At 38.6% G+C, this 12757-nt stretch overlaps 1 protein-coding gene across 5 annotated transcripts in view; it reads right to left on the reverse strand.

Annotated features, from left to right (window-relative positions):
* FAM13B (family with sequence similarity 13 member B) overlaps positions 1-12757 on the reverse strand; it is a 128509-nt gene that overhangs the window by 41375 nt on the left and 74377 nt on the right. For all 5 annotated transcript variants that reach the window (XM_037800784.1, XM_037800780.1, XM_037800782.1 and 2 more), the window contains 3 exons: positions 3227-3268; positions 2396-2551; positions 513-645 (listed from right to left, as the gene is read on the reverse strand). In XM_037800784.1, the coding sequence (XP_037656712.1) occupies positions 513-645; positions 2396-2551; positions 3227-3268 (331 nt within the window). The remainder of the gene's footprint in view (positions 1-512; positions 646-2395; positions 2552-3226; positions 3269-12757) is intronic.

Below are 12757 nucleotides of genomic sequence, written 5' to 3' on the forward strand. Positions count from 1 at the left end.
GTATCTCATTTTTAAAAGTGTTATAAAAACTATACTTCAAAACATATCTTGGAAAGAAGTTGCTTTGTACATTTAATTGCAATTAATTTTTTTTTAATGTTACCGCTAACAACATGACAGTGAATACAGTTATTTTTAAAACAGTGTTCCTGAGTTTTCCCTAATTATGGAAAGAATACATGTTCTTCAGAAAAGATCTGGGAAGCAAAGTTGTTAAAAAGAACAAAATTTACCCATAATAACAACCAACCGCTTTAGCTGATCTTGTAATTTGTTTCCTTCCAGAAAAATAGTATTTTAAAATACTGTGTTATATCTGCTTCTCTACCCAATTTCTGATGGTTCCTAATGTCTACTTAGAGAATGTAGTTTCTCTGATTTATAACCAAGACAATTATGTGCCTTAGCAAAAATAGGAACTATGGCTTCTGTTATCAAAGGAACACATGAAGCAAACAGAGTGGAATGTCCAATACATCTAACAGAGGTTTTTTGGTCTTTCCATTTCTTACCTGGTTATTTTCTTCATCCTCAAACACAAAATCTTGCTGCATAACTTCATTGTCTAAATTAGTGCTAGCCACAGGCTCTGAACAGTCTCTGTTATTCTCACTGGCATTAATAATATCATCAGCAATATCAACCCTAGTAATGAAGATTAAAAAATCAGATCAGGCCAAATGTTGAATACAATGCCTTTAAAATAAGTATCAATAATGATCTGAAACTTTTACTTGTTAAAGAAAATGTATCCTTCTCATAAAAACTCACACACTTTCTTTATCTTGCTAAGGTAGGTCACTAAATTTCCTAAGTTCTTTTCCGCCTTTTCTTTGGGCATTTGAGAAACCTTATTTGTTAACCACCTCTGAAATTTTTCAAAAGCAAATAAATAGCTTTGAAACCATTTTATGTGCCAAAATAATGATTTCCCTTACAAATATCAAGTCCCAACTATAATGACCTGTTTGTTCTGATTAATATACAAATGTAGCATTAGATACTATAGTGTTCAATGTCTTATCAAATACAAGAATTGCTTCCTACTGCAGATTTTCCATCTTAAGTTGTTTAGAATATGCAAAACACTGCAGTTTTTGTTTACAGAGATCATACTACCATGAGTTATTTCCCCATTGGTGAGTATAAGAATATTGTTTGAGTATGGACCTAGATTTTCAGAATCCCTAGCAAGGCTAAGGCCAAGATGACAAACTTCCAAGGAGTATGCTTCTATTTTATCCTCTGAAACATTTTCCCACTATTTCCAACTTTTAGATACTGTTTGTATCTGGATACTGTTCGTTTGTTTTGCTTCATATTCAGCCCAAATACTCCCTCTAGATTCAGCTGTTAGTTCTAACTATGCCTTCAAAGCACATGAACCAGGGTCTTCACAGGCTGGCAGTACCATCCATGTAGACTATGGTTATCTATGCAGCACTTTCTGCAATCATGTAATACGGCACTCCTAAATTAAACATATTCTGACCATTGGTTTTATTATATCTGTTATATTATTCAGTTTCATTTGATATTAATAGCTACTTAGGTGAAAAACCCTTTTAAAATCTTTAAAAAAACAAAAACAAATTCTACCCAATTATTTTTTATTCCCCCTTTCTATAAATCTTCCAAATATATATACATTCTTTCTCATCTGTCCTCAAAAAGAAAAGCTGATATATAAAAACTATAATATCACTGCACCGTGGTTTCAGGGGGAGGTACATATATATTCTAAAGTACAAGGCTGAGATAACAGGAAAAGAAGCAAGGCTTTCCTTCATTTAAAGATAACAGGTCACATGAAGAACAGAGTAATATCACATATCACCAGTGCATTTAACTTAAATTCAACGAGTAACAGCTTACCAAAGGCGGGGCGGGGGCGGGATGGGGGCAGCAGTGGAGGGGTGTGGCAGCAGAAGCTGGTGGCAGAGGATATCAATTTAAATAGTAAATGATGAATCTGCTCACCATTTAACAAAAAGACCACATGCCCTCAGCTAGTGCCAATCTGCTGCTCTTGTATCTGTCTAGATCATTGCAAGCCTCTCACAGTGCAACCATCTCTTGCATCTCTAATTTTTTCAACTTAAAGTTTCATATAACATAGTCCCTTAAAGGTAAGCTCACTACATTAGCTGGTATTCAGGGAGGAAAAACTGGCTCTGTTACATTTAATAAAAGATTCTAAATATACTACCTTAATATAAGATTTATGAGATTTTCAATGTTAATACATACAATTAGCATGCAATTATATACAAAGTCACTTTTCATGCTAACTTTCAGAAACCCCCAAGTAAGGTAAGACTCCCATTTTTTTAATAAATAAAACAATTTTACAACCCTTAATACATAATAGTAAAATGTTTTAAATGTTTCTTACTGGTCATTAGATCCTTCCCCATCACAATTAATACTTCCTGCTTCATTATTACACACCATACTTTGCTGCTGTAAATTCTTAAGATCATGATCTATGCTGCTCTGCAGATCAAAAAGGTGCTGTTCCACAGCTGCTCTAATTGTTCTTTCTAAAATGCTACAAAACAGAATACATTTTAGTGAGAAGCAGTCACTCAAACTGGGTTATTTGGCCAGAGTAAAATAAATTATAAAACCTATGACCACTAAAACAAATTACTATGTCATTTCAATGGGTAAACTAAAGCTAAAAAAGAATACATGAAACAGGCTTAAATTTTTAAATGCTATTTGCCAAAATTGATGATCCTGCACAAATCAACCAAAATGTCACTCATGTTGCTGGAGAAGAGGAAAACAGCTGTCCCAATAATTCATTCCTCACTATTTTTTAGAAAAACATTTAAATAGATACTTTTCAAGACTACATTTTAAAAGCAAATTAATTTACCACCACTCAGGTAAATGAAAGGAACTATAAAAGTACTGTCCATATTTTTTTATGTGAAGTCTATTTTTTTAAGAAGTTAATAAAGATAACTCTACTGACAGTTTTCAATTATCTCAGAGGATCAAAAAATTATCTGAAGAAAGCTTATCTTTATTTTATATATTAGTGCAATGGGTTCCTTCTTCAGTTGTTCCTACCATAGTACATAAAATATAACTAATTCCACTGCTGTATATACAATATTTCCTCTAAAGTAAGCACAACAGATACAAGATGTTCATTTCTACAAGCTTAGTAATATTTAAAAAAATTTTTTTAATTGTCTTCAAGTATACTACTTACTCTGCAGAGGCTGGTAAGATGCTGATGGGAGACATATGGGCACTGTAATAAAAAAAAAGAAATTAGGTATAAAACATTTCAATAGTAAATGGCTAAAAAATGTGTAAAAAACTGCTGCATTTGCAATACCTTGACTCAACCAAGAGAGCATGCACCAAGTTTCATGTTTTCAGTTACATACTAGGCTGGAAATATTTTCTGAATTTGGTTGGTAAAGATTTCAAATATCAGTTACAGAAAATAAATTTGATATAACGTGTCACTAACAAGAGCCAAAGAAAAGTTATTACTTACTGAATATTTACTAAGGGTGAGAAGTTTGATATGCATTTATCTCCTTGAAAAGTTCCACATATCCTAGCAGTTAAAATTATTTTCCCCTTTCCACAAAAACTGAAGCTCAGAGACGTTAATCAGCTTGCCCAAATGCATACAGTTCCAAGGATCAGAAGTGAGACATGACTCAGGTTGGGGACTCCAAGGCCCCTGCTATTAACAACTATGCCCTACTGCCTTCTAAAACTAAAAGTATCTAAAATCAACAAAAATACATACAGCATATAGCATGGGCATCTCTGGCAGAGCACGATTCTAATTTTCTAGAGAAACTGATTTTTATACCAAAAGGACCCTTATATATGCATATTAAATATATGGATAGCTGATGCCAACTATTTCATCTGGTGCTCACTTGCAGAAACATAACTTATTCAACTGCTGGAAGAAAAATTAATCGTATTGATTAACTGAATAGTAATATATTAGCTGGTTAATGGATGCAGGTAATTACTTCTTTAAAAAATCTTCTATTAAATAAGAGATAAGGTATGTTTAATGATATTGCATATTTAAATACATCAGACACTAGACCAACCACTTAGTTATAAGGGGAGGAGATATCCTCATGCCACTCACCTTCCTGACCTGTACAAGGACATCATACAATTGTAGCTGCCTCTAAGCCATCTTAAAAAACTCACTCTGGCCCAACAAAAGCATTCTATCTAGGATAGCATAAACACCTCAAAGCTCGCCCTATACTCTTTGCTAGCTTTAATAGCCACAAGTTGTTCTCAAGCTACAGAGAGAAACAGCAAAATTACCATTGTAAACTCATTCACTGTGCTGGTAACAGTGTTTTATTGGCAAAATTTGTACCAGAGTATCTACTGATATTTATAAAACTATAGATAATAGCCTCCTTTTTTACCGCAGTTATCAGGGAAATGCAACCTGAACTTAACAACATGTGGACACCACAAGAATATCTTAAATTAAAAAGACTAAAAACATCAAATGTTAATGAAAATATGAAGCAACTGGGACTCTCCTTCATAAAGCTAGCGGGAATGCAAAATGTCACAACCACTTCGAAAAGCAGTTTGGCAGTTTCTTATGAAACTGAACATAACTTACCATATGACCCAGCAATTGTACTCCTGGGTATTTACTCAAGAGAAATGAAAGTATAAGTCCCTTTGCCCTTGGCAAGACTGTTGCTGCAAAGGAGAGACTAGGCCTGCCTGTAATTGTGGCTAAGAGCCTCCTCTCGAAGGCCTCTTTGTTGCTCAGATGTGGCCCTCTCTCTCTACCTAAGCCAACTTGGCAGGTGATCTCACTGCCCTCCCCACTACATGGGACCTGACTCCCAGAGGTGTAAATCTCCCTGGCCAGGAGAGACTCCTGGGGATGAATCTGGACCCAGCATCATGGGATTGAGAATATCTTCTTCACCGAAAGAGGGACGTGAAAGGAAATGAAATAAGCTTCAGTGGCAGAGAGATTCCAAAAGGAGCCAAGAGGTCACTCTGGTGGGCACTATTACACACAATATAGACAACACTTTTTAGGTTCTAATGAATTGGAATAGCTAGCAGTAAATACCTGAAACTATCAAACTACAACCCAGAACCCATGAATCTTGTAGATGATTGTATAAAAATGTAGCATATGAGGGGTGACAATATGATTAGGAAAGCCACATGGACCACACTCCCCTTTGTCCAGTTTATGGACGGAGGAGTAGAAAAATGGGGGCAAAAACAAAGAAAAAATACAGGAAAAAAAAAAAAAGGAAGGCACCAGTGTTCTTTTTTACTTTGGTTGTCCTTTTTCACTTTGGTTTTTATTCTTATTGTTTTTGTGTGTGTGGTAATGAAAATGTCAAAAATTAATTTTGGTGATGGATGTACAACTACATAATGGTACTGTCAACAACTGAATGTATGCTTTGTTTTGTATGACCACATGGTATGTGAATATATCTCAAATGAACTTTAAAAAAAAAAAAGTATAGGTCCCTAGAAAACTTGCACAAGCATAACAACTAAATTCATAACAGCCCAAAACAGGTAATAACCAAAACAGGTGAATGGATAAACAAAGTATGATACAGCCATACAATGGAATATTACTCAACAATTTTTAATAAAAGGAGTGAACTGATACATGCAATAATATGGATGAATCTCAAAAACATTATGACAAGTGAAAGAAGCCAGACACAAAAGAGAACATTCTATATGAGATCCCATTTACATGAAATTCTAGAAAAGTCAAAACTAATCTACAGTGACAAAAAGCAGATCATTAATCGCCTCGTATCAAAGGTGGGGGAAGATTTACTGCAAGGGAACAAAAGTGAATTTCATGGGGTGATTTAGTCTGTATCTTGCCTGTGGTGATGGTTACAGTTAATTATGTGTTTATTAAAAACCATCAAGTCATTCTCACAAACATTGAGGACTACCAATTTAGTAGGCCAAGCCCTCGATCTGGGGGCTTTCCATCATGAGGCTTGTTACTGTAAGGGAGAGGCTAAGCCTACTTATAATTGGGCTTAGGGTCTCTCCCAGAGAAACTCTTTGTTGCTCAGATGTGGCTTGTCTCTCTCTAAGCCCACTCGGCAGGTAAACTCACTGCCCTCCCTGCTACATGGGACATGACTCCCTGGGGTGTAAACTCCTGCCCCCCACCCACAATGCAGGAAATGACTCCCAGGGATAAGTCTGGACCTGGCATCATGGAATTAAGACCAAAAGGGGAAAGAAAGATGAAACAAATAAGGTTCCAGCGGAGTCAAAAAGTCACTATGGAGGGGATTCTTATGTGCTATATAGATATCCCTTTTTAGTTTTTAGTGTGTTGGAATGGCTAGAGGGAAATACCTGAAGCTGTTGAGCTGCTACCCAGTGGCCTTGATTCTTGAAGAGGATTGTGTAACCATGCAGCTTACATGGTGTGATTGTGTGATTGTGAAAGCCTTGTGGCTCACACTTCATTTATCCAGTGTATGGACAGATGAGTAGAAAAATGGGGACAAAAATTAAATGAAAAATAGGGAGGGATGGGGGATAGAATGTTTTAGGTGTTCTTTTTTACTTTTCATTTTTTGTGGAGTAAGGAAAGTGTACAAAAATGATTCTGGTGATAAATGCACAACTATATGGTGGTACTGTGAATAACGGTACACTGTGGATGATTGTAGGGTATGTGAATATATCTCAGTAAAACCGCATTTAAAAAAAAAAAACCATCAAGCTGTATACTTATAATTAATGCATTTTATTGTGTGAAATTATACATAAATAAAAATTTTTAAAGGAATGAGTTCAACCCTGTCCCAATCAAGAAGGCAGAGTGAGACGCTTCGAGGTTCGGTCACCCCACATAAGCTTTGAACAACCCACAAGAACTGCCAGAAACATCTTTCTAAAACTTCCAGGAAACAGCTGTAGGTTAGCAGTAACAGGATAAGAGCCAAACCAAGAAAAAAGGCCACTTGAAAGCAGTAGGATCTTATGGTACCTGAGCTGGCCCCTCTCCTATCCCCTCACCTGCTAAGTGCAGAATCTGCCCTCACTCCCAGTGCAGGTCCTTGGTCCTAGTTTTGGAGGAAGCAGAGTAACCCTTTTGCACATACTAGATGTGTCTGTCTGGTCCAATCTGTCTGGTGGTGGCCTGAGGAACTCACCATCCCAGAATTTGCCCTGCTTGTAGAATGCAGCCTACCAAACCCCCCCACAGAACGATGAGGGACAGCAGTCATGTTGCCTGGGGCAAGGGATTGCTGGCTGTAGGACATATAGTGCAGTGCCCAGGGCCATAAGGAAATTATTTCCTGGGGAAAAGAAACCATCTGTCTCAGTGTAAAAGGGGGAATCTTAGGGCCACACATACATGCCCAAGATGAGGCATAAGCAGAAGGATCAAGGAGGGCCCTACACTTTGGCCTGAAGCTAGTCTATAAACTCATTTTATGGACAAGTCATGAAGTAGAGCACTCACCCAGATCAATCTGCAAGCTTGTGAAAGATGTCCCCTCCTCCTTTTTTTTGGTTAGCTCCTGACATTCAAGGAAAGCTCTGTCACAACACTAACTGAATTCAAATGTAAGGAACAGAAGCTTCAAGAGTCTAAATTCCAGCAATAACACACTAAGATATCAAAATGTCCAGGTTTCTACTAAAGATTACAAAACATACAAGGAAAGAAGAAGAGATGGTCCAGGCTAAGGAGAAGATTAAAGTATCAGAAACCATCAAGAAGAGACTCAGAACTGGGACATTCCAGATTAAGACATTTAAAATATGGTCTTAATGCTCAAAGAGCTAAAGGAAAATATGGACAAAAAACTAAAGAAAATCAGGAAAATGATAAATGAACACAGAGAGAATATCAATAGAGAGACAGAAATTATGAAGAGGAACAAAATAGAGCCCAAGACTAAATAAAAGAAATCAAAAATTCCCCAGAGGGGATCAACAGTAGATTGGAGCTGGCAGAAGAAAGGCTCAGTGAACCTCAGGATAAGACCATTCAAATCAACAGTCTGAGGGAGCAGAAAGAGGAAAGAATGAAGAAAAGCAAACAGAGCATGAGGAACTAACTTGTGGGACCCCATCAAGCACACCAATATGCGCATTGTGGGAGTTCCAGAAGAAGACGAAAGAGAGAAGGGGGCAAAGAGAATATGCAAAGAAATAATGGCTGAAAACTTCCCAAATTTAATGAAAGACATGAAATACACATCCAAAATGCCCAAAGGACTCCAAACAGGATAAACCCAAAAAGACCCACACTGAACCATGTTATAATCAAACCGTCAAATGCCAAAGATAAAGAGAGAATTCTGAAAGCCATAAGAGAAAAGCAATGTGCCACATACAAGGGAAGTTGAGAGGGACTTCATCACCACTAGACCAGTCCTACAAGAGATGCTAAAGGGGTTTCTGCAGGTTGAAAGAACACTAGACAACTGACTGAAGCTACATGAAGAAAAAAAGATCTCCAATAAAGACAATCATATGTGCTCCTAACAGCAGAGCCCTAAAATATATGAAGCAAAAACTGACAGATTTGAAGGGAGAAATTGACAGTTTTACATTAATAGTAGAAGACTTCAATATACTACTCTCAATAATGGATAAAACATCAAGTCAGATCACTAAGGAAGTACAGGACTTGAATGATATATTAAATGAATTACACCTAAAGGACATATATAGAACACTGAACTCAATGAAAACAGAATACACATTTTTCTCAAGTGCACATGGATCATTCCCCAGGACAGTCCTTATGTTGGGTCACAAAACAACTCCTGACTCTGAGGGGAATGAATCTCCCTGGCAACATGGGACATGATTCCCAGGAATGAGCCTGGCCCTGGCCATGAGGGACTGAAAATACATACTTGACCAAAAGGGGGAGAAAAGACAGGTAACAAACTGAGGTCACAGTGGCTGAGAGATTCCAAAGAGAGTTGAGAGGTTATCCTGGAGGTTTCTCTTATGCAAGCTCCAGCTAGACATCCCAATTGGCCACAGTATGCCACACCCTTACCAAAAGTAGTCCCCAAATACCTAGATCCCTACCTGATATTCTATAAAAGATGCACTCATTAAGTTTTATCTTTCAGAAACTTAAATCTATCAGAGTGTTCCTATACCAGACAAGTCCTAAAAGCCAGAGACAACAGCCTGTTTAAGATCAACTACCAGATGCAGCCCCCTTCCCCATACTGTCGACATCCCCTTTTAATATGAACAAGTTAGGGTGCTCACAGCCTAGAGATCCCTGAAGATGGAGAAATAATCAGATTAAGTGAGAGGAAGCAGTAGCAACAAACAAGATAAGATTGAACAAAGGTCTATGAATATTGAAACTTCATATAATTATATATGTATTTTTGGATGCTGGGGTGTTAGAATGGCTGGAAGGAGGTAAATGACATAATGGAACTGTAGTCTATAGCATCCCTTGGGATTTGCTCTATAGCTGCTTGCTGAATTGTGCCTTGAAGGTCTTCACCTTTCTGTATATACCTTCTATTGCATAATAAGGAAAGAAATGAAATTGTGGAACTGTAACCCATAACAATTTTTGAAAATACCTATATGGCTGCTTGTCGAGCTGTACATCAAGAGATGACAACTTTCTCTATGTATATTTTACAATAATGGAAATGGCTGATGTTGTGGAACTGTGACCCATGACATCTTTGAGATTTGCTCTCTAACTACTTGTGAAATTGTACATTGGAAGTTATCACTGTTATGTATATATGTTAAAGTTCACAATTTAAAAAAATGGAAAAAAAACAAGTCTTGATAAATTCAAAAATATTGAATTCATACAATTTATATTCTCCAACCACCATAACAGAATGAAGCTAGAAATCAGTAATAGTGGGAGGAATGGAAAATTCAAAAATATGTGAAAATTAAACATACTCTTAAACAACCAATGAGTTAAAGAGGAAATCAGAGGCGGGGCAAGATGGCAGACTGGTGAGCTGTATGTTTTAGTTACTCCTCCAGGAAAGTAGGTAAAAAGCCAGGAACTGCGTGGACTGGACACCACAGAGCAATCTGTCTTTGGGCATACTTCATACAACACTCATGAAAACGTGGAACTGCTGAGATCAGCGAAATCTGTAAGTTTTTGCGGCCAGGGGACCCGCGCCCCTCCCTGCCAGGCTCAGTCCCGGGGGAGGAGGGGCTGTCAGCTCCAGGAAGGAGAAGGGAGAATTGCAGTGGCTGCTCTTACCGGAAACTCATTCTACTGATTCAAACTCCAACCATAGATAGACTGAGGCCAGACACCAGAGACTCTGAGAGCAGCCAGCCCAGCAGAGAGGAGACAGGCATAGAAAAAAAACAACACGAAAAACTCCAAAATAAAAGCAGAGGATTTTTGGAGTTCTGGTGAACACAGAAAGGGGAAGGGCGGAGATCAGGCCTTGAGGCGCATATGCAAATCCCGAAGCAAGGCTGATCTCTCTGCCCTGGGCACTTTTCCTTAATGGCCCTGGTTGCTTTGTCTATTAGCATTTCAATAACCCATTAGATCTCTGAGGAGGGCCGTTTTTTTTTTTTTTTTTAAATCCTTTTTGTTTTTTCTAAAACAATTACTCTAAGAAGCTCAATACAGAAAGCTTCAAAGAATTGAAATTTGGGCACGTCAAGTCAAGAGCAGAACTAAGAGAGCTCTGAGACAAAAGGCAATAATCCAGTGGCTGAGAAAATTCACTAAACAACACAACTTCCCAAGAAAAGGGGGGTGTCCGCTCACAGCCACCATCCTGGTGGACAGGAAACACTCCTGCCCATCGCCAGCCCCATAGCCCAGAGCTGCCCCAGACAACCCAGTGTGACGGAAGTGCTTCAAATAACAGGCACACACCACAAAACTGGGCGTGGACATTAGCCTTCCCTGCAACCTCAGCTGAATGTCCCAGAGCTGGGAAGGGGGAGCAGTGTGAATTAACAGAGCCCCATTCAGCCATCATTTGAGCAGACTGGGAGCCTCCCAACACAGCCCAGCAGCCCAGAACTGCCCTGGGGGGACGGCACTCACCTGCGACATAGCACAGTCATCCCTCAACAGAGGACCCGGGGTGCACAGCCTGGAAGAGGGGCCCACTTGCAAGTCTCAGGAGCCATACACCAATACCAAAGACTTGTGGGTCAGTGGCAGAGACAAACTGTGGCAGGACTGAACTGAAGGATTAGACTATTGCAGTAGCTTTAAAACTCTAGGATCATCAGGGAGATTTGATTGTTAGGGCCACCCCCCCTCCCCGACTGCCCAGAAACACGCCCCACATACAGGGCAGGCAACACCAACTACACACGCAAGCTTGGGACACCAATTGGGCCCCACAAGACTCACTCCCCCACTCACCAAAAAGGCTAAGCAGGGGAGATCTGGCTTGTGGAGAACAGGTGGCTCGTGGACGCCACCTGCTGGTTAGTTAGAGAAAGTGTACTCCACGAAGCTGTAGATCTGATAAATTAGAGATAAGGACTTCAACTGGTCTACAAACCCTAAAAGAACCCTATCAAGGTCAGCAAATGCCACGAGGCCAAAAACAACAGAAAATTATAAAGCATATGAAAAAACCAGACGATATGGATAACCCAAGCCCAAGCACCCAAATCAAAAGACCAGAAGAGACACACCTAGAGCAGCTACTCAAAGAACTAAAGATGAACAATGAGACCCTAGTACGGGATATGAAGGAAATCAAGAAGACCCTAGAAGAGCATAAAGAAGACATTGCAAGACTAAATAAAAAAATGGATGATCTTATGGAAATTAAAGAAACTGTTGACCAAATTAAAAAGATTCTGGACACTCATAGTACAAGACTAGAGGAAGTTGAACAACGAATCAGTGACCTGGAAGATGACAGAATGGAAAATGAAAACATAAAAGAAAGAATGGGGAAAAAAATTGAAAAACTCGAAATGGACCTCAGGGATATGATAGATAATATGAAACGTCCGAATATAAGACTCATTGCTGTCCCAGAAGGGGAAGAAAAGGGTAAAGGTCTAGGAAGAGTATTCAAAGAAATTGTTGGGGAAAACTTCCCAAATCTTCTAAACAACATAAATACACAAATCATAAATGCTCAGCGAACTCCAAATAGAATAAATCCAAAAAAACCCACTCCGAGACATATACTGATCACACTGTCAAACATAGAAGAGAAGGAGCAAGTTCTGAAAGCAGCAAGAGAAAAGCAATTCACCACATACAAAGGAAACAGCATAAGACTAAGTAGTGACTACTCAGCAGCCACCATGGAGGCGAGAAGGCAGTGGCACGATATATTTAAAATTCTGAGTGAGAGGAATTTCCAGCCAAGAATACTTTATCCAGCAAAGCTCTCCTTCAAATTTGAGGGAGAGCTTAAATTTTTCACAGACAAAGAAATGCTGAGAGAATTTGCTAACAAGAGACCTGCCCTACTGGAGATACTAAAGGGAGCCCTACAGACAGACAAACAAAGACAGGACAGAGAGACTTGGAGAAAGGTTCAGTACTAAAGAGATTCGGTATGGGTACAATAAAGGATATTAATAGAGAGAGGGAAAAATATGGCAAACATAATCCAAAGGATAAGATGGCCGATTCAAGAAATGCCTTCACGGTTTTAACGTTGAATGTAAATGGATTAAACTCCCCAATTAAAAGATATAGATTCGCAGAATGGATCAAAAAAAATGAACCATCAATATG

This window comes from Choloepus didactylus, chromosome 13, assembly GCF_015220235.1.
Source record: "Choloepus didactylus isolate mChoDid1 chromosome 13, mChoDid1.pri, whole genome shotgun sequence".
NCBI classification, from domain to species: Eukaryota; Metazoa; Chordata; class Mammalia; order Pilosa; family Megalonychidae; genus Choloepus; species Choloepus didactylus.